The 26,325-nt window shown below is 43.7% G+C and overlaps 1 protein-coding gene across 7 annotated transcripts in view; it reads left to right on the forward strand.

Moving 5' to 3' along the window:
- Sema5a (semaphorin 5A) overlaps positions 1–26,325 on the forward strand; it is a 451,060-nt gene that overhangs the window by 404,593 nt on the left and 20,142 nt on the right. For all 7 annotated transcript variants that reach the window (XM_046430338.2, XM_058574513.1, XM_058574512.1 and 4 more), the window contains 2 exons: positions 21,683–21,908; positions 23,912–24,130. In XM_046430338.2, coding sequence (XP_046286294.1) covers positions 21,683–21,908; positions 23,912–24,130 — 445 coding nt within the window. The remainder of the gene's footprint in view (positions 1–21,682; positions 21,909–23,911; positions 24,131–26,325) is intronic.

The raw sequence follows: 26,325 nt of genomic DNA on the forward strand, positions 1-26,325 counted from the left end.
AGTTACACCACGTGGGAAATGAGCAATCCACATACTGTCACTTGGCATCTCGCTTCTGTTAGTGAGAGACATGTTCCACATCTGCTCCATCCTCCCCAATCCCATGAAATCGCCCAGTTTGAGACAATTAGGAAGCAGTGTGCAAAGGAATGCCGGTGTCACCATGTGGGAGAGAGCCGATGGCAGAGGCTGAAAGAACAAAGCTCTGCCCTATCCACTCACTGGGCTCTGCACAGGGACCCACAAGCAGATGAACCATACGATGTTCCAGCTTAAAAGAGAGGGAGGCAAAAATAGCAGGGCAAACAGATGGAATCCAGACATCCAAGGGAGCCCTTCCACATTCCCAGGCCGTTTTCATTATGAAACTGATTGAATGGATTTCTTTCTCTTGTCTTCTCGAAACTGCAAAGAGCTTTAGTGATAAGCTGCTGAAGTCTGAAAATGCAGAGGAAAGGCACTCTGCCTGTAGGGCACCTTCTTTGAGAACTGATTTCCCTAATGCTTGGTGTGATCTCACAGGACATTGTTCATTTCTAAACAGTTCTACATATGGAAGGTAAGGACGTTCTCCGTGACCTCAATGGCTGACCCATGGCTGTTGTCCTGTGCTTTGCAGAATTTTCAGATCATTCATCTGAGTATTTAGTCAACCACCGATGTTGAGTATTCACCATGTACAAAGGATGGGTCCTTTGGGAGCTCTGCAGGTGGAGACAGCAACATTCCTTCCCTCAAGGAGGTCACCTTCTAACTTAAGAGAAAAGATACAAGTCAATGACTAGATAACAAAGGAGAAGTGGAAAAGGCAATAGGAAAGCTAGGAGAGGACACGGGTGACCGGGAGGGAGAGGTCACTTCTGGCTGGAGAGCCCAGGGCCCGTGAGGGTGTGGAGAAAGGAGTGGAGTGCACCATGGGAGGATAGTTGAAGGCTGCAGACTGCCAGAGAGGGGTCCACTCCGGAGGGTACCACCGGTGAGCCTGAGCAAGCTCAAAGGAACGTGGCAGGACCCAGTGGCTGGCGGGCCGCATGCCATCTGCTCTCCCGGGCTCGCTCTTGCCCTTCTTAGGATCCCACTTCCACAGCCTCAGTCCATTAATGATTTCAACAAATACAAGCTACATCACATTTTGAATTATTTTCCTTTACAGTCAGGAAAGTTGTGTTGCTTTTCCTACCTAAAAGAGATAGCTAATTGTATGTGCATACAGAATGCTGTGCGGGCAACGTATGTGCACATGTGTAGACGTGCGACTTTGCTGCGGTCATCCCTTCGACTTCAGACACTGCTTCTGTTTTGTCACCATTTACGTACCTCAGTGCTCCTGAACCTGGAGCACCAGGTTTCGGGCTGATACAGCTCCCAAACATGTTATGCACCCTTCAACTGAGTCCTGTTTCAAGGAGGCTGGCTCAATCACTTTGCTATTAGGCAAACTAACTGTTCTTAAACTTTAATACCAAATCATTGACATTTTGAGATTTCAATTCAGGGACAGTATTTTATTTACTACTGCTTTCTTAACACCCAGCAGAGTATAGGATATTGAGTAAGCAAACCTAATTATTAAATTTGCATATTAATTTGAAAGACAATGATAATTTGGGAAACATCCTCACCACCTTTTTGAATAAAGTTGGCAGATGTAGTGTATCATGCTGCTCTTGCAGGCCCTTGATGGCTTCCTACAGTGTCTCCCAGCAGAATGTACCTGTGGCTGGTGTTCCCTCTCAGATTCTTCACACCCACATGGAGCTGTCTTTACTTCACACTTAATTCTTCTTCCCATACTATTTGCTTATGAGCATTTCATTTCTTGTTCATATTCTTAAATTATTTCGAATTCTTTCTAATAAGCTTCACAAGTCTGCTCTAAATGGTACAAATCTAGCACTGAAAACCAGTATGCTTGCAGAATCGTGTATGGAGTTCATTACCATTGGTTTTGGTGTCCTTTCACGACCTTATCAGGTCCCCATGGTACTAATGGAGAACACCTAATCGGAAAAGAAAATCTAAATTTTATAGTGGCACAAATTCCAATATTTGAACTTCTCTTTGCAAATAATATTCTAAATATACTGACCCTGGGCTATTTCCACAGCATCACCCCTGTGTTCACCAGACGTTGTGTTCTTTGCCTTGGTGAGCTCTGTGCCTGCCAGGCAACTCCAGCCCTGCCCAGTCCCTCAACAAACAAGTCTTGAACATCCTTGAGCTTGAGACCCTAATCTGGCTGAGTCACCCTGGAGAGAGCTAAAGACCAAATCCTGCAGATGCTGGTAGAAGGGTCACAGCTGAGCACAGACTATACCTGTTGTGGAATGGGAAGAGTCAAGCCAGTAACTTCAAACTGCTGTGCGTGAGGTGGGCTTCTCTGAGTATTGGGGTATGCGTCAGTCTGCTTGGTATTACTGTGACCAAAATACTTAGCAAATGCAACTTAGAGGAGGAAAAGTTTATTTTGGATCCTGGTCTCAGAGGTTTGGTCTGTGGTCAGCTGACTCCGTTTCTCTGGGCCCAAAGTGAAGTAGAGCATCAGTGGAACATCCCGGCAGAAGGGTTTGGTGGAGGAATGCTACTCCATTTATGGTGGCCAAGAAGCAGAGAGGCAGGTGGGGTATAGCCTCAGGGGAGATACAGCCTTCCAGGGCACACCCCCAGGGACCCAGCTCCTCCAGCCACACCCCCTCTGCCTACAGTTACCACCCAGTTAATCCATTCCAACTCAGGTGGACTGATTAGGTCACAGCTCTCATAATTCAACATTTTACCTCTGAAAATTGCTGCATTAACACAGGAGCCTTTGGAGACATATCCAAACCATAATAGTGTACTGAGACTTCAGAAGGCTGGTGCTCCCCAGAACTTTCCATGCAAATGCTATTGCCCATTCATTTGCTTTCACTAAAAGAGCTGGCCCTGGGTTGGCTGGAGCTTTGGTGTTTCCCTTGGAGGAAATGAGGCTGGCTTTCCTCTGCCCTGAGGGCTGTGCAGGTGCCCCTCTGTGTCCACTAAGCCCCCCTTGTGGTGTAGTCCACCCGACCAGTGTTGGTCTCTGTGGCTCCGGTACTTTAATATGTTTTCCCATGCACTGTGAATCTGATTGAGACTCACCTGTGGGTGTTTTAGATAGAATTCAACAAATGGGTCCTTAAACTGGAAATATAAACACCTCTGACAAGTTGGAATTGGTATCAAGTTTTGTAAACGACAATTCCTGGGGCTGTCAAAGAGATGTAATTGCACACGTGCTCTTGGAAGGGATCTGGCCCCTCCTTCCCTCTGTGCATATCTGACGCGGTCCTCGCAGGGCCCCTCTTCCTCTCGGTTGCCGGTCATTGCCAGCTCAGATTGGAGTCAGGTTATTCTCAGATGTACCCCAGGGGTCATAGAACAGCCAGAGAAATCCAGGCAAGGGAAACTCTTTTACATTGTGATATAAGTTTGGTTAATTTGTGAAACTCTGGCAATTGCCTTTGACTTTTACCTGAACCCCCCCCCCCACCCTGCCAAGAGAAAAGTAAGCAGTACACATTCTAACCTTTTCCTAAGTAGACACTGTTCCTTATTCCTTGACAGAATTTGGACCTTCCCTTTTGTTGCTTCGGCGGTGCTGTTTGAGTAGGAGAGTCCTGAGAGAGTGTGACTGTGAGCTTATTTTCAGTTTATGGGGTTTTGCCTCTTTTATTGAATGGGAATTGAATTAACTTCTAGTATAAGTATTTAAAGTAGAAAAAAAAAAAGCTAAGCTTTCCACACAACCATTTACAACAGGATAGTATTACAGAAGGAAGTTTTACAGGCCTGGCTCTCTGCAGGTATTTTATTTATATCTCAGTGGAGGACAGACGTTTACTTGGCAGAGTCCGGAATCATAAATTACGTCCTCATAACTGTATCAGGGTCAAGTCACTGGTGATCCTCAAGTTAGAGGAAGCTGGGGGAGGCCGGGCTTTCTCGTGTTCTCCCCTGGCACCTTGGTGATACCTCATGGAGACTGGCGTGAGACTCCGGGACCCAGTGGAGGGGCCTCTCCGTGGCTCACCTCTGCATCCACAGCACTTCCAAAGCCTGCACAGAGTAGCTGCTCAGAGAGGAGTGTGTGAGGCACTGGAGGACATGCATTTGCTAGGGCCAGCTGCTCAGATCAGTGGTCTCTCAGAGTCCCCAGGCAGCTATGTTATGTGCACACAGACATGCAGAGAAGAGAGCTTTCAACACTTGAGGTTGTATTTGTATATCTCCCTCACTTAAATTTGTGGGGCCTTTTCTTGTGACCACCTCTTGGAATAGGGGAAAGGCATTAGAAGTTATAGAGCTAGTGGTGCTGACCAGTAGAGGTAGCAGCAGGATTCTGAGAACAGACAGCAAAGGAAATTTACTTTAAATCAGGTTCACCCAGGTGCGAACAAGTAGATTTACTTTTCACTTATATTCACGTTTCATATCACAATACGTTTACAGTAACCAAATAGAGAACATTGTGAATAATACATTTATATTAGTAAGACTAAGGGAAATGATGCTGTGGTTATTTCAATAAATATAGAATAAACATTTGATAGAATTTGGCACTCATTTGTAATAGCTTAAAAAGTACTCAACGGAATGAATGGAGTTCCTATAATCTTACCAAAGATACCTCTTGCAAGCATCGTCATGTTTTGTGGTGAAACATTAGAAGGCTTTCTATTAAAGTCAGGAAAGAATCAAAGATTTCTGCCAGCACTGCCAACGCTCAGTACTGTCCTTGAGTTTACAACCCATTCAAAGCAACAAGCAAATAGGAGTGGTGAGATCAGGACGGGGACCACCCAACCCAAGGTTCCTTCCTGTCCTCTTTCCTGTGTCTGAGAGGTCAGGGACTACTAGACAAGGACTCTTTAAACACCCTGTGACATTATCTTGCTGCTGTCTTTGGTGAATTGGGCCAGGTCGAGCACCTGCTGGTGGCAATGGGGGGGATCCTTAATTGGATGGGCTCCTAGATCCCTTCCCACTTCAACCCTGAGAGCTTCATCTGTATCTCTTTTAGTGTTTTTTTGATTGGAGAGATGTTCAGGATTCTTAAAGACTTGGGGTATTGTTGAGGAGAAGCCAGCAAGAATCCTGAGGGATAGCAACGTGCTTTCCGATACCTGGGCCACATTTGTGCCGTGTCTAAGGAAGTGCTGCAGGGCTGGGTCTGGCCAAGGGCCTGCCGTGTGAGGGACAGCAGGTGTCCAGCACTGTTCCAGAAAGACCCAGAGGAATGGGTTGCAGCTGCCTTCAGGGATGTTACCGTAAGGGAGACCCTTGTGCAGACAATCCTGTGGTGGCCTCTCTCAGTTGTTCTGGTGGGGGACAGTGGCAGCATGCAGGAGGAAGCAACGTTTTCATGTAAATTTAGGAGAGTCACATTTATGGCAGAGGCAACAGGTTTAGTTGAGGCTAGAAGCCATGGCCCGTGTCTGTGGTCTTGAAGCAGGGCCACATGAACAGTGTGCTGGTCAAGGCGGTGGGACCATTCAGGGTATCCCTGTCCAAATGTTCCTAAACCTCTGGGAAGTCATGCACTTCAGGTTTTATCTTTCAGGTGTGTGGATTCTCAGCAATACTGTGAACACTAATTAGCCAATGCTCTTTGAAACTGGCACCATGACTGTCATTCAAAATGTCTCGCAAGCTGGGTGCAGTGGTGCACGCCTACAATCCCAGCAACTCAGGAGTCTGAGGCAGGAGGATTGCAAGTTGAAAGCCAGCCTCAGCAACTTAGCAAGGACCTAAACAACTCAGCAAGACCCTGTGTCTAAATAAAATACAAAAGGGGCTGGGGATGGGCTTGGTGGTTAAGTGCCCCTGGGTTCAATCCCTGGTGCCAAAAAAAAACCACAAAAAAAAGAACTCTTGCACAGAGCTTCTGCATCTGCAATTTTGATTATAATCATATGAAATATATATTTAGGCTTCCCAGTATGGCTTTAGACATATTTTTGGAAAGACATTTTTTGCAGCGACCCTATAGAATTTTTTGTCTAAATGAATAAGAAATAAAACAAAAAGTAGTCCATCTTCTGGCTTAAATTTTGCAATGTTTTGTAGAACAGATAACAAATCAAAAAGTTCTCCACAGTACAGAATTTTAAGTATTTCAATGGGGACATTTTCTAAAGGCCTGCTGGGTGACTTTCAATAAGAAACACTCTTCCATTTTAGAAGAAGCTACATTCTGGAATAAGAGATCTGTAGCTACATTTGCTGGCTTAGATGACCTTATATATAAACTCCCAAATAAGTGACCTCCATTATAGGCTCTTATGCTTTAATATATAAAAGAGTGTGTGTGTGTAAAGATAAGGGAAATAGCTAAAATAAGGACTATGTGCACAGTAAGAACCAGGGGAAGTATCTGTCACTTAAAATATGGGTTTGGAAGCAGTTTATTCCTTAATTATTTAATCACCATTTTATCTTTTAGGAATATCAGCAATTTATCCACTTAGTTATTTAATATCATTTTATATTTTAGGAATATATAGCAGAATGATTTCCAAATCATATTTAAGCAGATAAAAATCCATAATATGGAATGATCTTTAAACGTGGATTTGAACAATTATTTATCTTATGGGAAACTTTAAGATCAATAAAGAGTTTTATACCATTCCCATCTGTCAAGTAACTTCACATCTAGAAGTTCATGGCGGAAAACTTTGAGGTAAGCCTCTCGTAGCCCTCACTCATGTGGAAGGAGGCACCTCCATGACCACATCCCCACCACGGCCCCAGGAAGAAGCAGGTGAGCTGCAGGGATTCTGCTGACCCATGATTCGGGGATGTCCTCACATGTGGCCCTGGCAGGCTTTGACTTTAGTCTTGCTCTAGTAACCCTGATCATCTGGGCCCTGGAGTTTTACGCAGAGGGAAGCAGGAGGAAGACCCTGAGAAGTGGGCCCAAGGAAAGCAGCACAGCCGTTGCCTGACAGACTGACACTTAGGTGACAAAAGGAAGACCGACGTGAGGCTGTGTGATGGCAAAGAAGACCACGTTCTAATGTTGTAATGGCATTGACAGTGCCACTGTCCCACTGTACCTGAGGTTCCAACACCCCCTTTAGGTAACAAAATCTGCAGATTTTACAGAGAAAATGGAATAGTATTTACATATAACCTACCCACATCCTCCCACATACTTTAAATCATCTCTAGAGTCCCATGAGCTGGAGCTATCATGTAAGTAGTTGTTGTGTATTTAGGGAATAACGACAAGAAAACAAAAGACTATGTTTAATACAATCACAATTTGTATTTTTTTAAATATGTTAGATGTGGAGTTGGTTGAACTTATGGATACAGAACCCTTGGATGGGAATAGCTAACTGTAATAGGTAAATTTAATTATCCAAGACATTGATAAGACGTGAAATTCAGTTGTGAGGGAAAATGTTGTAAGTCATAGAATTAATCCATCATTAGTGGTCATAACAGATTTGTGTTGTGATGTCGTCGTTTCATTCAAATAGAAATATTTGCTTTTCTGAAAAGCACGTCTCCTTTGTTGGTGGCCCGGGAGCTCCTTGCTGATGCCGGATGGAATGGTGAGGGAGACAGGAACCCAGCCAGGCCATCATGTGGGGTGTGACTGTGGCTGTCAGCAGTGGTGGCTTGTGCTGGCAGGCCACCCTCACACCTACCCTCTCCATTGATCCATGCAGGGACAATACGCACACAGTTTGAGCACTAATAAAACTAGGGCCCAAAGACTTTTAACTTTTATTAAGAAAAAACAGTAGTCACACCCAACTGTTTTGACAATTTACTGTTTTAATTAGTCAACTTTTATTTTCTGAGATCAAGAATTACAACTTTGGTTAAGATGGCTGAGATTGAGGGAGGCTGTCTTTGTTTTTGGTAGCAATGACAGCCTGCTATCATAACCCGTGATTTTAGCCAGAGCTGGTTGCTCAAGCCAACAGGGATGTTGGATGTGTCCCACTTCTGGTGCTGCAATTGAGGACAGCATCCCCCTCAAATGAACTACGTCAGCCTGTTGGATTCATGATCCTGGCTGAGTACTCCAAGGGATTTGAGCCAGAGTGTCAGTTACAATGTCCTACGACTGTGAGGATATTTATCATCAAATCCCTTGTGCATCACAACTCCTGAAATAGGCATTTGTGGAATGCACAGCATGTTCACATATGACCCTAAGATGCCGCATGTTTATTTTCATCATTAATATCTAAGGCCTCTGAGGACATAGATCAGCTTTTTGTACAGGGTATCGATGTTTTGACAATGATCACTGAAACATGGATGGCTGAGCAGATGTGAATTGGAATGGAAATTGTGAATGGAAAGCATCATTTAGGCAATGTGACTTTGACTTTTAGTTTTAAAAATATGAGATGTTAAAATTAAGGTAATTAGGTCATTACCCATGAGTAGGAAACATTTGTGGGAAAAAGAACCTAATTAAACAATCTGAGTTATTAAAACAAGATCACTTATATATCTGTAGTTAAGAAGAAAAAAGTTAATTTCCTATAGTAATTTTTCCAAAAGAAGAACCCCAGAATACAGCTCCATGGGATTTTTTTAATAGAGAAAAGATGTTGATAAAACATGCATGTTTTCATTTTCCAGATCCATTAAGTTTAGCTTAGAGAGCCAAAAGAACACCCAAGGCTTCCAAATACTTCCAAACAATGAAATGAAATGTCACAAGGGCTTTGACCTCAGCTATGCATGCTCCAAATACATCATTTGTGTTGTGAGCCTTTTAAAATAAATAAATGTCCTTACTGCTATTGGTCAGGGCATGAGATCTGCATTCAGTTGTGAGCTGGTGAAATGAAAGCTATGTGTAAACTCAGATAAGGGCAGATTTAGGAGAGGATAATCTTCTACTAGACGATCACATCCCTGGGTGGGGGGATATGTGAAATCACAGACATAGATGCATACGTGCTAGTTAGACTTAACTAACTTTACCATACTGATAAAGCCACTCTGCTGCATTAGCCCTGGCAGGAAAACCACGGATTCTTGTGACCATCTGCACTTTCTTGGGAAGGAGGATCATTCCTCCAATTACCATGTCCAGTGGGTGCTGATCATTTCATGTTCTGCATCCAGTCTTTGGTTCCAGGCTGCTACGCAGAACAAATGATGCGACATATAGACACTCTTGCTAATGATCATAAACTCTTATTTGGTTTAACACCTTCAGATCATCAGCATCATATGTTTCTTTACAAGTAAATCAGTTCTACAGCTAAGATAGCTGAGGCACCGGCTAAGGGGCTGCGGGGAGTAGAAGGGAATCTGTCTCTGCTGGGCTCTCCTGGTTGTCGGGGTTGGCCGTGAACTTAAGAGTGAACAGAGAGCTTCCCAGGAAGGACAGAACGGCCCCAGCACCTGTGTGATTCCAGGTAATGACCTCTCTGGCCATGTTTGCTAATATATTCTGTCCTCAGTTCTGGTTACACAGGAGGCTCTGTGCTCACAGGGCTCCCACATCAGCTCTGACGCTTCCCATTTGGAGAAACCCATTAACTTTGTTTAACCCAGAGCTTCTCAGTTTTTTCTGAAAGCACATGTTTCATTGGCAGCATCCATCAGCATCCCACAGAGACCCACTTTAGGAAAACTCTTTCACAGAATGAGTAGAACACCATTTTAAATGTTGTATATGCTCTGAAAGTAAAAGGCATTATCTTTATACTTTTCAAGCATAGTGAATTAAAACCTATAGCTCTGATGGAGTTGATGAGGTTTACATACAAATTAAGGGGCAGCCCATGTGTATTTTTTTTTCTGTTCTATAAAGTGGAGTTCAACAACATTAATTGTGAATAGCATCAGGCAACTTAATAAACTATGAATTGTAGCACCAGACCTCAGCTTGCTGGATAACCTCCAGGATTCTCAACACCCTGAGTTTCCTGTGAATCATGAATAACAAGTAATAGTCTTTTTTTTTTTTTTTTTCACTTTTCACTAAAACTTTCTCATAATAAAGAATTGGAAAAGTATAATAGAAAGAGGACATAGAGTTTTCCATGATGGAAAATTCCTTGATACAGGGATTCAAAGGAGGCAAGAGGTTAAGAAAATCCAACTTCATTTCAATCGTCTAATACTTTGAATCCTTGGAGCATTGGAAGAAGAGCCAGGATAGAAATTTCTCCTTTATGTACACAAACTAATAAGCATACATAGAGTACAACCAGAGAAATGAAAAGTTGTGTCGATTTGTGTACCATAAATCAAAATGCATTCTGCTATCATGTATGACTAATTAGAACTAATAAAAAATAAAAAAAGAACACGTAGATGTGTATTAGTTTTAGATTTATGAATAACAAGTTAATGGTTCAAACAGCATGCATTTATTTTTTACAGTTCCTTACTTCAGTGGTCTGTGTGGAATCTCACTGGCTACTCTGCCCAGTGCCTCATAGTCTGAAACCTGATGACGGTTAAAGCTGCAGTATTTTCTGAGGGTCAGGCTCCTCTTTTGAGGACTTTGGGTGTTTGCTGGATTTAGTTCCTTGTGTTTTGGGGACAGAGATCTCTGATTTCCTGCTGACTATAGTCTGGAGGTGGATCTCAGCAACTTGGGCTGCCCTAAGTTGTGGCCACACATGACAGCTGAGTCCCTCAAAGCCAGCAGAAAGATATCTCTCTCTCTCTCTCTCTCTCTCTCTCTCTCTCTCTCTCTCTCTCTCTGTGTTCTGCTTCTAGAAGGCCTTAGACCACGTGGCCTAATTGACAGAGTGGATGTACCTGCAACTGGACTGATACATCACAACTCCAGGGAAGGGCGTCTTACGGAGTGTGGCAGGGGGGTGGGGGATCTCAGGAGCTTCTTAGATTCCCACACCCCACAGTGTCAGTGTGTGAGCAGGTGCTTACTGTGAAAGCACTTTGAGATCAGAGCTATGACACAATCAAGGAGCTGGGTGCAGGAGCAGGCAGGGAATAGACTGGCTGCCCCAAGGCTCCAGGTCTGAATGCCCAAACCGTGACCCCGGGGATGCACAGGCCTGCAGGTCTGATGATAAGCAGAAGAGAGCTGAGCAGTGCAGACGTCACTATGCTTGGTCCCTGTGAGGCGCCTTTAGGTAGGAATTTTACAATTTAGATAAGCCAATAGAAGAAGGTTTAACTCTTTTGTCTTAAGTTCCTTTAGTCACAGGGTCACAGGACAGCAGATTTTTTTTTCAAATGGCATCCAGAAGGTCTAAGAGAGGAGAGTGGAATTTCATTTATTTGCACAGCAAGAAGTCAAAACCAAGTTGCATGTACTATCAGCACTGTGCGACTCAAATTTCTTCTCCTTTTTTATTTAAATTTTTATTTGTTCTAATTAGTTATATATGACAATAGAATTGCTTTGACCCATCATAAATGGAATATAATCTCTCATTCTTCTGGTTGTCCATGTTGTACAATCACACTGGTCATGTAATCATATATGTACCTAGGGTAATGATGTCTGAGTCATTCTACTAGCCTTCCTACTCCCAAAATCCCTCCCCACCTTCACTCCCCTCTACCTAAGCCAAAGTACCTCTGTTTTTCCCTAGAGTCCCTTATTGTGAATTAGCATATGTGTAATCAGAGAAAATATGCAGCCTTTGGTTTTTTGAGATTGGCTTATTTCACTTAACATGATATTCTCCAGCTCCATCCATTTACTTACAAATGCCATAATTTCATTCTTCTTTAAAGCTGAGTAATATTCCATTGTGTGCATATATCACAGTTTCTTTATCCATTCATCTGTTGAAGAACACCTAGATTGATTCTATAGTTTGGTTATTGTGAACTGAGTGCTATAAACATTGATGTGCCTGTGTAACTATAGTATGTTGATTTTAAGTCCTTTGGCTATAGATTGAGGAGTGGGATGGTTGGGTCAAATGGTGGTTCTTCTTAGTGTATTGCTTCAAAGCTCAAAACCTAACACTTTCAGAAATTAATTTTTATATTATTATGGTTTAGATGTAGTATATTCCAAAAGCTCATGTGTGAGATGATGCAAAAAGGTTGGAGGAGAAATGTTTGGGTCATGCCTTTACCTAATCAGTGAATTGATCCCTGATGGGATTAACTGAGTGGTGACTGGAGGCAGGAGAGGTGTGGCTGGAGGAGGTGGTTCATTGGGGGCGTGGCTATGGGGTACATATTTTGTATAAGGAGAGTGGAGTCTCTCTCTGCTTTTTGATCATTATGTGAGCTACTTCCCTCCACCACACTCTTCCACCATGTTGTTCTGGCTCATCTCAAGTCCAGAAGAATGGAGACTGCTCTGTGGATTGAGATCTCTGAAACTGTGAGCCCCCAAATAAATTTTTCCTGCTCTACATTGTTCTGGTCAGGTCCTTCATCACAGCAGTGAGAAAGCTGATTAAAACATATATAAATAAATATTACCTCATCAAACATTGACATCCAGGAACTTACCAAATATTTACCATTACTGGCCTACGCTGCCTCCCAACAAGGGATAAGAGTGGGTTTCGGCCTGTGTCTTCGTGTCTGAGTTCTCCATAATTACTCTTGCTGCAATTTTACTTTACATTTTTTTGCTAAGAAATGGAACCACTTTAACCCATACAAGTTTGATTATGTGACTGTAACCATCACATTCAAATCCTATGGCTACAGGATTTGATTTCTTGTGGTTGTGAACCATGGAGGCATAGATAGCCAACATAATCTAATAAGAAACTTCACTAACATTTGTTGCTTTTTTTTTTTGTCCTTAAAAGAATCTGGAGTAACTGTATTGTTGCAAAAGCAAGTTAAATGAGCAGTCCTGCCCAACCCTTAATCTTAATAACATAACCCCACTGTGGCTTATCCTATTGATTTCAATTCTTCCAAAAATTCTCATAATTCTTTGGAAGAATGCCTAAAATCTGTACAAAGTATTGTAAATTGTCCTGTGGGTACATGATATTTGAACATTTCCCCCTTAGACATGGAGAAATAGAAATAAAGGGTGGACACCTTTGCTGCAGGTCACCCATTTTCATTCCCCCAGTGATAGGTATTCACTTCCACCTAGAAGTACTTTCTCCTTTCATTGCAAGATATTTGCCAGAAAAAAAAGATGTCTGCATTCTTGACTTTCACTCTCAGAAAATAAGAATTGAAAGGCATTATATTTAGAGACTAAAGTAAATAGATTGATCTTCTCATTTGAGATGCTCATTTGTAGAGTCCAAAGTGCCTACAAATCTCAGCCTCTGCAGTCCAGTTCTCTAGTAGCAGCACTGGTTTTCTTATCCTCTTGAGCTATCTACCATGATATATAAATGTCTAAAGTAATGTGGAAGGAGGAAAGCCAGCTCCATTTTTTTTTATATGCGCAGGTATAAAATCTAATGTGCACACTTCTCTACGCACACACACACACACACACACACACTTCCTTTTGCAGAGTAGTATTTGGCTGCTCTTCTATACCTAGAAGAATCCACACTCTGCTGGTTGAAAGTGAGTGCATAGTCTGCGGGCCCAAGATGGCAGGCTCATGCTCCCCCTAGGAGCAGCCTTGGTGCCCATCACTCAGTGGGGCAAGAAGTTGCTTCACTCTCAGGTTTTGCCCTTGAGATAATCCAGGCACCAGCCTGGATGTAAGCAAGTGGCATAATGAAGGGTTAGGACGGTGGCACAAAATGTGCATGGCCACTCAGCGGGAACCTGCTGAACACCGTTTGTGTACAGTCATGGAGTTATGGATGATTTTCTACTTAAAATCATTCACTTTTTGTTGCAATATTATTTTTGCAATTTTTCAAAACATTTCTATTACATTCTATTATATTTTTTACGACTGGTAGTAATAGTGGAATGAGCACAGAGTAGAATTCTTAAAAATCTCTTCATCATCAGCCTCTCCTCAGAGTAACTTGTGTGAACAGAGTTTGTCATGCAGCATTTTGAATATCTTTACACCTTCTGTGAAAATCAGATTTAAATGCACGTGGGTATTTATCTGGGACAGCTGACTAAATCTAAAGAAAGACCATGGACTGTAGACAGTTTCTGGTGTTAGGAGACCGTGTTGTCTGACCCATTGTGTGGCACATGTTGGGAAGTGTTCTAAGTGTTCAAGGATGATTTTCAGTGGATTAGGCAGTGAGTCAGACTGCCCATGGACCGATGTCTCCCTCCACCATGCCACCCTGTGACTCAGACTTCTCTAATTTCTATGGAAGGTGATTGTAACTCTCTCATGTTCAAAGGCCTGGACCAGCATGAAGAGCCCTGCAGCCAAAGGAACTGAGTGTAAGTGAAGCAAGTGGTGGCCAAGGGAGGAGGAACACGTGCGATGCACACATACGCACATATGCACTCACACAAGAGCATGCAGTTGCTACACGGGCTGGCTGGGTGATGGAAAATGACATTTCTCAGGCATATATATAGTGACAAGTGAAGGTGGAGTTGACTTCATTTTGTATTTATGAAACATATATCTACAAATACTTAGTGGTTATTTTCAGTTCTAAATATTCAAACATTAATGACCAAAAAAATAATATTTATGCATGTAGGCATGTTATGTAGGTGCACAGAATGTGTGTGGGAGTGCATCCGGGATTTAAGGTCTGTGAAGGATGATACTCACCTGTAGTGTTCTTCCCTTCTGGAGGCTTTCTCTGACTTTGATAACATCTGATCTCATGAAATGACCTGGGATTACTTCCTCCTTTTGCAGCCATCAGCAAACGCTCTGTGCAGCTGCCAAGTCCAGGCGTTCCTCCTCACACCCTCCAGGTCTCTACTTGGTGAGCCCAGGCTTTCTTCCGAGCTCCTGCATTGTATGGAATGCAGCGACAATAAGCCTTTTAATGTTTTTGAGGAACAGAATCTCGTTTATGTCATTTCTGCATCCTTTTCAGTTGTATGACTTTGTTCCTTGTCATAAGTTGTGGCCTTTTGTTTTGTCTTTGGCCTCTTTGCATACCTCCTAAGTTTAGATTGGATGCTTAATGTGTAAGTTTCACCTGGTTTTGTGCTGGGACAATTTTGTAGTTTGAAAAACATTCTAGAGATCTTTTCTGGGATGTGATTAAGTGACATAAAACCAGTCTGATGGTTTGGGTTCTTGCTTTTAGGCCTGGCAAGTTTGGATCAGAGCAGCATTTGGTCTCTGATCATTTTCCCACTGAAGGGTCAGGACATTTCTTGGTGCACCACTGATGCCCTGAGAGTTCAGTGTTTTTCCATTCCTGCTCGTGAGAGCAAGTACTGCTCCGAGCCCTGTGTGGTTGATCTTTCCAGGTGGGTCTTTCCCACCCATGAATAATTTGTGTGTGTGTATATTTACTGATTTTTACACCATTAAACACTTACGTGAGGCTCTGCATACAGCTGCAGTTTTTCCCATCCAGCAACCTTCTTTCTGAGAACCACAGTCATTTTGACATCGCCTGCTCCCAACTGTCTCCCACGCCTTATCTCATATCTACCTGAGTTTCCATGTCCCATGCCACCACCTGGGAACCTTCTTGGGGTTAGGACTGTGAAGATCATGGGACTCCCTCAGTGTTTCCCGTCACTCAGTGACCACTGGCCTTGGTTGCTTGAAGGCTAGGGTTTTTAGAACTGTTATTTCATATAGTTTTTGGTCATTCTGGTGCAAGGGTTAATCCTATTTCTGTTGCTCCATCTTGGTGGGAACCAGAAGTCACTCTGTAACCATGTAATGTTGAATCCACTCTTTGTTTACCTGCTTTCCATCCTGGGTATCACCAAAGTAATTTCCACGACCTCCTGCCAGTCTCTGTTCTGATTGACCCACACTCCTGTGGTCACAGGTTGACTTCCCTCTACATGCCTGAGTGCTTTTGCCCTTTGCAGGCACTTTGAATTGGTTGGTCATTTTCTTTATGAACAATGGCTTTCTCTCTTGTCATGCCAAACTTAGTTACTGAAAGAGAACTTGATAAATACGAATGGAAACTGTAAGCAGTCCATATGAGAGGAGTTTCAGACAGTGATGAGGGGAATTGTTACACTTCGTGCTGAACACATGGTATCAAAATTCTGCTTGGCTTGTCTTCATCTCTCTATTTTACTTTGAATCTATAAAATATAAAACATTTTAAGTTTCTCAAAGGTAAAACAAATAGCCAAATAAGAGGGTCCACTTAACCATCTAAATTGGCTCCCTACACTGGTGCAGATTCCATTTCAATAAGCTTATCAGTGACTTGATCAATATGATTTGTCCTTTCCCCTGGTAAATAGGGTAAATGTGCTCAAATTCAGTAAAATAAAATAAAGTTGCTTTTCACAAACTTGCCACCTATCGACAGAGACAGAATTATACATAGATAATTAGGCTTTGGTGAAATATGTACTTTGATTCTGTAAAACAAGCTTGTGGTGAGAAGAGAGACAGCAAAGATGCATTGAGGGTGAGACAGGAGGCTGCATCTGTCGGGTTCTGAATTTAATTTCTAAATGGGTGGTTTATCAGTATTGACTGAGATTGAGAATCCATGGATAACATAATTGGAGAAAGAATTTAAAATTTCTTTTTTTTTAAGAGAGAGAGAGAATTTCAATATTTATTTTTTAGTTTTCGGCAGACACAACATCTTTGTTGGTATGTGGTGCTGAGGATCAAACCCAGGCCGCACTCATGCCAGGCGAGCGCCCTACTGCTTGAGCCACATCCCCAGCCCTTAAAATTTCTTTAGTAACCATTCTTATCTAATAATTCCACCAGAATATTGAGAATCCTATGTAGCAAATAATAGGAATTAGCTCCCTAGAATCATTTCTTGGTGTTCAAGGTCCATTCAAATCTAGACAGTACGGCAGCAGTACACCACCAAATTGTAGCAAACAGATTCACTTAAGCCTCCTCGGTGATCATGACTGAATTGAATCACTTCATACTTTGAGTCATAATTTTAAAACAGATTGGCCTTACCATCCCTCAACCTTTCATAATCTGATACTTCAAGCAAGTGTATCACAATCGAACCATCTAAAGCAGTTCAAAGAAGCCCTGAGTTTCATGTTAAACTTTGTACTCTGAGGAAATTAAAATTAAAACTGAAGAACAGGATCAGTTATTGGAATCTTAGATCTAGTGAGCCTGCACCAATCCTCCTCAGCCACATACTGTGTCCACCCCTGGGACATGTGACAACCTGTCCTTCTGGGACCATCAGAGATGCCAATCCAGACATTGGAACTGGCTTTCAAATACATTTACCACTGAGAGATTTCAAGAACTAAACTTCACCTCCATAGAAAAGATGAAATTTCTGGTGGAGGAAGGTAGGTTTGACTGGGGGTAGTCTCCCTGTTTATTAGGATTATAATTATCATACTATTTCATAGGTGATATCAAACTTGTTAATTTGCACAACATCCTCATTTTATACCTAGATCCATAAACTGCATGTGTCTTGAGCCCATTCCAGCAGAGGGCTCCTGGACCTTGCCCAGCCAACCTGGCACAGAATAACGTGGGCAAGTGGCACGGGCTATGGTGCTTTCACTCCAGTCTTGACAGCACCCCTCCCTCACGTGGGCACAGTCAGGGGTTTATTTCATCCTTCTCATGGGCTTCCGTGTCTAGTAATGGCATGTTACAATCTATGGCATTCATTAGGACTACTTTTTAATTTAAAAAGCAGCATCCAAAAGATGGTGTAATAAAGAACACTGCCCACAAAGAAGGATGAAGTCATCTATCTCTCCAGTGTGGGTGGCATGGAGCTGGCATGAGCCAGGGGGAGCGCTAGAGGCATTCCATGTGAGCAGCCGCCATGACTGCTTTACGCATTTTCTTTTTATTACAAACATAAAAAGCTTCTGAGTGCTGCCCAACGTAAAAATTTAAAGGATGGATGGAGAGTAAAGAACCCTACTTGGAGTAACCAGAGCAGTGATGGAATAGAGGGTACTAGGCTTCCAGGTCAAGCTGGCGTCATGGACACACATGCAGGACCACATTTTCTCACTAATCAAGAATTCAGTATCGAAGGGATTGTTTTTTCAGGGCTTAAAACCATGAAACGAAAAAGAGAGGAAGAATCAGATTGTATTTTTTTTTAATAGGGTTGGAAACATATCCAAGATAAAGGAATCCAAGACTCAGAGAGAGGAACTGTACAGAAAAATCTAAACAGCTGCTGGCTCCAAATGTGGTCCTTAGAAAGGCCTGCTTGGAAGGTTGGCTCTTGGCTGACTTCAGGAAATTTGAATTTCAAATCATTTCCCCCATCTCCAGACTGATAAGAGTGGCTAAGCAGGCCCAAACTATTGATGCAAACAATGGGGTGTAACTTTCCGTGCATGACAGGCAGAGGCGCCTGTACACCAGACCCCGGGAAAACGTGAGCACTGAGTTTTCAGTGAGTTTCCTGAACAGCTTCAGTACAGAGGCGTGGGGTAGGGCCTGGTATCATGGGGACTGCTCTTCTTTGCCTTTCCTGTGCTGGTTTCACTTCATATCCTCTCATTGTAGTAAATTACAGTTGAGGGTCCTGTCTCACAGCCTGTGAACACTGCTGTCTAGGCTTAGAAGCCAGAAGTGGTTCTTGGAGGCCCCAGCACAGAGATGGGAAGAATCCTCCCACTTCCTACCCTAGATCTCAGAGCTTGGGAATCTGCAGCTCAACTTTCTCTATTGGAAGCAAAATAGAGTTTAGGTGGCTTCTGTTTAAGAAATTGTCTCCATGCTATGATTAAAGTTGATTAAAAGTCTGGTAGAAATTTTAGGTTGGAATAATTTTCCTTTAATATTGAGCATAGTACTTCATACCTCCTATCTTCCAGGAATGCTGTTGAGAAATATAAAGCAGCTTGACTTCTACTTCACCAGGGGGCTTAGACCTGATCTGTTCAGCAAAGACCCAATACATATATAACTAAATATATGTATATTTAAAATAACTATCTCCTGGAAACTGAGAGCCCAACCTCTTACTCCACTTCTCCCCCCATCCCTGGAGGCTCAACATCCACCATCCAGATGGGCAGGGCCCTGGAACAGTCTTCCTGAACAGCCCAATAAAAACAAACAAACTAACAATAAATAAGATTCTAATAGCTTTCTTCATCCGACTAACACATCCAGTTCCCATCATGGCCAATAAAACCCTCCCCTGTGCTCAGGCCTCCAGTGAACTTTTTGCCCTGATATTCTAATGTAAGCAGGAAACCAATAATGCCCATAAATAAAGAGGAAATCATCTAATGTGAAAGAGAGATCCATACACGCCAGGAGAAACAGCAAGTGGACAATGCAGAAATGATAAAGAGAGAATCAATTACCACTACTGTGCTCAAATCAGAGATGGCTGTGGGACCAGGGAAACACTGTATCTAGTAACAGAACAGTCAAGACCATGAGAGATGGAAAAGGGGCCTTTGAAAAATGATAGAAGAGATGAAAATCCCAAAAGTCATTTTGGAGGGTAAAGATAAAGTAGTATTCTATAAAGAAAAGCAAAAGATGAAAATATGAGATAAAAGATAAGAAGCTTGATGTTGAATATCAGAACTTGTATCCAAACAACAGGAGAACCAGCAAGAGAGGAAGGAAAAAAATGGAGAAGAAACAACCCACAGAGTCATTGGGAAATTTTCTAAAACAAAAGTCTTTGCTTTACAGATTAAAATATAATTTTTTACCAAAATGACCTAAACACAAGGATGTCATTGTGCCCTTCCACAATGCTGGGCAAAGAGGAGGTCCTCAAAGCTGCTTGCAGATGATTTTTACAGATCACAAGTAAGGGATGAGAAAAGAGACTGACTTGACATTTCTAATGCAACACTGGAAGAGAGAGCACATGAAGCTTCACATTCAATTCTGAAGCAAAATTGTTCCCAGCCTAAACTTTTCATCAAACTTCTAACCAGGCTTGAGGGTAGCATAAAGATGCTTATGGTGATAACAGCGCCAGACATTGGCTTTGCCAGCACCCTTGTTTAGGATGTCGCTGCAGGATGTGCTCTAGCAAAAGAAAGTTCAACAAAGAAGGGTGAAGTATTGCAATGCAGGAAATAAAAGACTGAATACAAAGAAAGGAAGAAAAGCCCAGCATGGAGGTGCAGAGTTATTCAGGAAACAGAGAGCAGTCAAGCCAGTTTGGAGCAGGTCAGTGGGTTCTCAGAGGGACTTTTTAGGGATAGGCAATGGTATCCTCCCTGCTGTGTCTGAATACCTGATGGAAGATGAATTAAGGGCAAGTTCAGGGGCTGGGGCTGGGGCTCAGCGGTAGAGCGCTTGCCTAGCATGTGAGAGGCGCTGGGTTTGATCCTCAGCACCACATAAAAATAAATAAATAAAATAAAGGCATAAAAAAATTCACATCAATCTTTAAAAAAAAATAAAGGACAAGTTCATAGAAACTAAACAACCACCTATGCAAAGCAAGAGAAGCCTGGATTTGGACTGGAGGGAGCCCAACAAGAAGCATAAATCAATTGCAGTTCACCACATCACTCTGGGTAGCGTTCACCTACTGATAAATGCAAACACTGAACTTTGATCTAACTAGGATTACAGCACAACTATGCTAGGAGGATGGGAGATGGGAAGGCTGAGTGATGTGGTAGACAGAAGAGTTACAGCCTCTTTTTCCTTGCAGCACAATTCATGCACAATGCCTAACACACTGGAAAGTTCAGGGTTTTAGCTCCATGGTGGTAGTAGTATCAAGATATCCCACTCAAAGAGATAGGGAAAGGATAGAACAGCTCTCTTATTTTATAATAAAGCTTAAATTTTGTGTGTGTGTGTTTAATATTGATGATACCATTTTAAAGCGTGGCCATGAGTGACTGGGTATCTCATGCGTTGTTGGTTTTCCCTCTATAGAAACATCCTTTCTTGTTAGAGTGGAATTGTGATAACTACTGCATCCAAGATTAATCCATCTATTCCTGGTTTTTCAGCCATAAGATTTAGGACTGTTTTCATATAAACCCGGAGGTGTTCCAAGAAGATTGTCAATACCCTAGTCCTAAATTCCACCTTGTCCAGACATGGTGTATCCACCTGGCAGTCCCTCAGATCTACTCCATGCTTGGCCACCCAGGACCCTCCCACCTGGGTTGTTTTAAGAGATTTCTGGGAGTGAGGGGCTGAGGAGAAACTGCAAAGGCTATCGGGTGCATAATGGGGGATGATGGGAAAATGTGTTACAGACTAGAAAGAGGGGTGTGTGTGTTCTGTTGAAACTCAACCACCCCAGTGCTTTGGATCTGTGACTCCAGGGCTCACAATATCCACAAACCTCAAACTTAACATTACATGGTCTAAGAATCAAGTCTGGTTCCATGGTTTTAACTTTGATACTTTAAAGAAAATAGATAAACTTAATATCCAAATAATCAGCACCTTGGATTACTGATAAAGAAAATGAAGATGATTTTCTGGAATTGCCTTTTGCTCCCACATGTGACTTTGTTTATTATCTTGTTCTCATTGTGTATATGGGGGAAACTGCACGTTCCTTGTGAAGATGGCCTGAGAGCTGAGCTCTCTGTTTATGTGTTTTCAATTTTGCAGAGCAGCTATGAGTGTCTTTGTATCTGAAGTTTTAAGAAAACTTACCTTTCCCTGAAAGAGAGCAGCTGTCATGACAGGGCTTCGTCTATGCAGGGGGCTGAGACACACACTATGCATTTTCTCTCCTAGGAATACCAGCCTTGTAACACCAATGCATGTCCTGAGCTGAAGAAGACCACGCCCTGGACCCCCTGGACACCTGTCAACATCTCTGACAATGGCGGCCACTATGAACAGCGATTCCGGTACACCTGCAAAGCCCGCCTGCCCGATCCCAATTTGCTGGAAGTGGGAAGGCAGAGGATTGAAATGCGGTACTGTTCCAGCGATGGGACCAGCGGCTGCTCCACAGATGGTGAGGGATGGTGGGAGGACGGACTGCTCCAGGGAGGCCTTTGATCTTGAGTCTAAGGTCATGGAAGAACACGGGTAGTGTGTCCTTGTTATTAATTGTGGCTTTGCGGTCTTTATCACAGTGATCCCTGTAGAACAGAGTGGACTTCACAGCAAATTGAAGGGGGAGACACTCACTATGAGAATTCAGCTATATCCCCCCTTGTCCATGGAGGGATGCATTCATAGACTCCCAGTGGACACCTGAAACTGGACAGTACCAAACACCATACGAACTTGTTTTTCCGTGCACACACAAACCTATGAAAAATTATGCACATTAAGAGATTACTAACCATAAATAATAATAAAATAGAATACTTATAAGGATATACCATAGTAAATGTTATGTAAATGTGTCTCTTCCCTGAGTCAACACAAGCATTGATACTTTATGATTGTGGTTGACCACAAGTAACTGAAACCGCAACAAGGGACACCATGATAGGAGATGGTTCTGGGCATTCAGGGCCCAAATAACACTGTGCTTATGAAAGGTCCACAGTAGTTTGTGTTAGATTTATTTTGGATGAAAAAATACACTGAGGAAGGACTTTCCATAGGTTTTCTGGCACTAAAATATAAGGTGAAAATAGTATTTCAGTTTATTTATCCTCAAAGTAGACGAAAGTCAGGAAGAGTGGATTTCTTTGGTTTTACTCATACGGGGGATGTTTCTGTTAAGAAGCACCATGTGTAAGAATGCCACGGACACGTGCCATTGCTTCACCCCCTGAACTGGGCAGACCCCTGAATGCCATGTTAGCAGCCTGGAGAAAGCCTGGGGAGGGAGCCAGACCTGCCCTCTGTCTGGTCCCAATGCTCTGCAGTTCTATCCCCTGGGCAGGTCACTTAGTCTCCCTGGAGCTCCTCTCTCTGCCCTTGAGAAAGCAGGTTGGAGCCTGGTGGCCTCAAAAAGCCTCATTCTTTGCTTTGCTCTCCGTCTCTTTTTGTGTTCTTCAGACGCATCCTCGGAGCTTGGTTTGATGAACACGATGACAGTTACATCTTGCGCTAGAGCCTTCTCAAACATTTCCCAGCACTTCTGTGTTGTGGTTTTACTTTCATTCTCCCGCATAAATGGGACATAGAAAGGGCTGGCACCACTGATGTCATTTCTCAAGAAGGGGTCTTCAGGCCCAGAGGGGCTGGCCTTGACAGATGCCCCAGAGCTGGGGAGCTGGATTGCAGTGCAGGATTGACAGGGGTGCGATAAATTCATGGGGGACAGTGCTTCTCCTCTGTGTGGCCACCAGGAAAGCTCTGAGTAGTGGCCAGTGCTGCTCACATGCCAAAGGTCCCCAGGCTGAGGCCTGCTGGGATACTGGGAGCTGGGAGCTGATGGACATCTGGGATACTCGGTGACCCCAAAGTTGTTACAAATACCTTTTGCTATAAAAGTACACTTCTCATCCTGTACCTGTGTTTGTTCTTCTAATTTACTTTCTCTCTATCTCAGACTAGACTCCCCATAGCTCATCAATCACACAATCTTATTGTTAAATATATATATATATATATATATATATATATATATATATATATTCTTCTTTGATAAAGGGTATCGGTAAATACACCTATTGACATAAGTGAAACCAACACCACCCGCCTGGTGAGCAACAAAATGAGTCACTCTTGTTAAGTTTGTAAAATTCTGCTTTTGTTAGAAGAAAGGATACCTATATTGAAGCACTGAGAGGAAGGTAACTGAAGCCCAGTTTAAAGATGGACATTTTATAAGGGATAGTCTGGTAATCTCCAATTAGGGTTCCTATGTGCAGCCTTACTGCATAGCAGCTCAGGAAAGAAGTCTGAGTTATGGGAGGCTGTCACTCAGCTGCAGTATTTTATTGAGGTGTGAAAGACTAATTCTAGAGAGAAGCTCCTGCTGATGCAGACAGACCAGTGTGTGCGTGGGCCCTGCAGGAACTCCCGTGGAGTCACACTCTGTGTTTCCCCTGCCAGGCCTGTCTGGGGACTTCCTGCGAGCCGGGAGATACTCAGCCCACACCGTCAACGGGGCCTGGTCAGCCTGGACGTCGTGGTCACAGTGCAGCCGCGACTGCAGCAGGGGCATTCGGAACCGGAAGCGGGTCTGCAACAATCCTGAGCCCAAGTACGGTGGCATGCCCTGCCTGGGCCCGTCCCTGGAGTACCAGGAATGCAACATCCTGCCCTGCCCAGGTGAGCAGTGATCTAAAACGTCCAGCAGCAATGACGGCCTTTTACCTTACCCTGGCTCTCTCAGCTCCGTGGCCTGGTGTTGGGATACATGTTCTTAAGAAATGTCAGGTGATATCAGCAGCTGTTGGATGAACCTAGTGAGATGGAAAAGGAAGAATAAAGGGGTCCTCCATTCCCAGCCACCTGCTCCAACTGACTGAAGCCAAATCCCGAGTCATGTCCACCAGTACTGACACGCCTCACTCGGCCCCCTTTGTAGGCTGGCATGTGGCCTCACATCTCTGGGCTGGATTACATTCCTTTTCCTCTTCTTTTTAAAAAAAGAAATTAAAATACTTCTTAGAGCAATGCCCTGTAAGGATTGTGGGCTCTGGATCCTGTCCCTAACAGAGATGTTGGCCCTTCTGATGTGGTCTGGAGAGAAGTGATGTCCCTGAAATATGCATCAGCCCACCTTTCCTGGGACCCGAGGGATCCAGGCCTCCCTGCTGTTCTCCACTGACCCCAGGTTCTCAGGTTGCAGGGGTCAGAGCTGTACCAACAGGTGCCTGTCAGCTCAGTTCCTAGTCCCACTGTCTCCTGCTAGAGGGGTTCTACCTCAAGAATCCCATCTTCTGAAGATGGAGTCTTCTCTCCTGGAGGCTGCGTAGGGCTGGAAAAGGACCTGGCTTTTGGTTGCACTGAATTCCATATAAGCACAAAGATATTAAAGTGAGCTAAAAGAGCCCAGGGCTTTTGGATGTGCCGTTCTCCTACAACCCCTCTGTCTTCCCTCTGATATTCTGACTGTCTCTGCTCCCTTCTGCCGTGGCTCCCAGTGGAGCTCTGTCACCTAAATGGCTTCCACCTGACCTTCCCATGGTCATGGGTTCTGTAACCCAATGACCCACAGCCACCCCGTGCAGGTCACTGGATGCTGTCTGTGCCTTCTTCCTGGGTGAAAGCCCAGGAGCTCAGGGCCTGGGATGGTTCCACCGCAGAAACTCAGTCTTCAGCACAGGCTGGCACACCTAGAAACGCCCATCACAAGTGTTTGTTGAATGGAAAGTGAACAACCAGCCGGTTACCCATCTTCCTTCCTCCCTCTGCCCATTCCATTTCCAGCACTTTTGAACAGTTTGGAGGACCCACTGTGTGCTGCTCACAGGATGGCAAAGACACAGTGTTGTGGTCCACATCAAAAAGGAGCCTGGGGTTGGGGGAGAAGGCATCTGTGAATAATGTCAAGCCAGCATGGCCATCAGATGCTAAGATGGTGACAAGATACAGTGGCCACGTCGGCCAAGCACCTAGTGAGCTAGGAGAGCAACAGCTGCAATACACAGGCTCTTCCAAGCTGAATCTTGAGGGACAGAAAGGAGTTAGTCAATTGACAGGAAGGGATGGGAAGTGGTGTGAAGGGTCATGACAAAGCTGGGTACAGAGGTTTTAATGGCATCAGATTTTAGCATCTTGTCCAGTAGTACACACAGCTTTCTCAGTTTTTTGAGCAAGAAACTGGCTGTGGGAAGTATTTTATAAGCATTCGTTGATGAGGAGAGGTGCATGGATGCACGATGTATGGGTGGGTAGATGCACGTATGAACTTATGCATGTATGTTTAGATGATTGGATGGATGGATAGATGGATGGATGAATATTTGGATGAATGACTGGATGGACGGATGTATTGATGGAGGGATGATTGGTGACTGGATGGATGATAGATGGATGGATGGATGGATGGATGGATGGAGAGATAGATGGATGGATATACAGAAGAAGGGTGGATAAGTGTGCAGATAAAACTGGACCCACAGTTCCCAGCTTTGTAGCAGAGGCGTCCCGTTATGTCCCTGCTCTTGACAGCTGCACTGATCTCCCAGGGCATCTCAGCCTGGATTTCTCCAGCCTCAGGAGATTCCTCCCTTGACTACCCCACTTTCCCAGCCAAGCTGATGCAGAGAATCTGGGAAAGGTCACAGAGCTGATCTTTCCCACAGCCCCATGGCAGGGTTCTTCCCCTGGGTGCTGGGAGGGAGCCCGTGGCGATATCTCTCTATTTGAGTCAGTGCTATGAACTGGAGCACGGGAAGTTGCCGTGGGAATGTCAGGGCCCCTCCCTCCCACACCTCCCCAGGCTCCACTCACTTCCTCACTGCTATCAGTAGAACACAAATTCCTCCAGACACTGGAGGCTGCCCTGGTCCCTGAGT

The sequence above is a fragment of the Marmota monax genome, unplaced genomic scaffold (genome assembly GCF_021218885.2).
Source record: "Marmota monax isolate L192 unplaced genomic scaffold, Marmota_monax_Labrador192_F-V1.1 WCK01_AAM20220418_F8-fsc00082, whole genome shotgun sequence".
NCBI lineage: Eukaryota > Metazoa > Chordata > Mammalia > Rodentia > Sciuridae > Marmota > Marmota monax.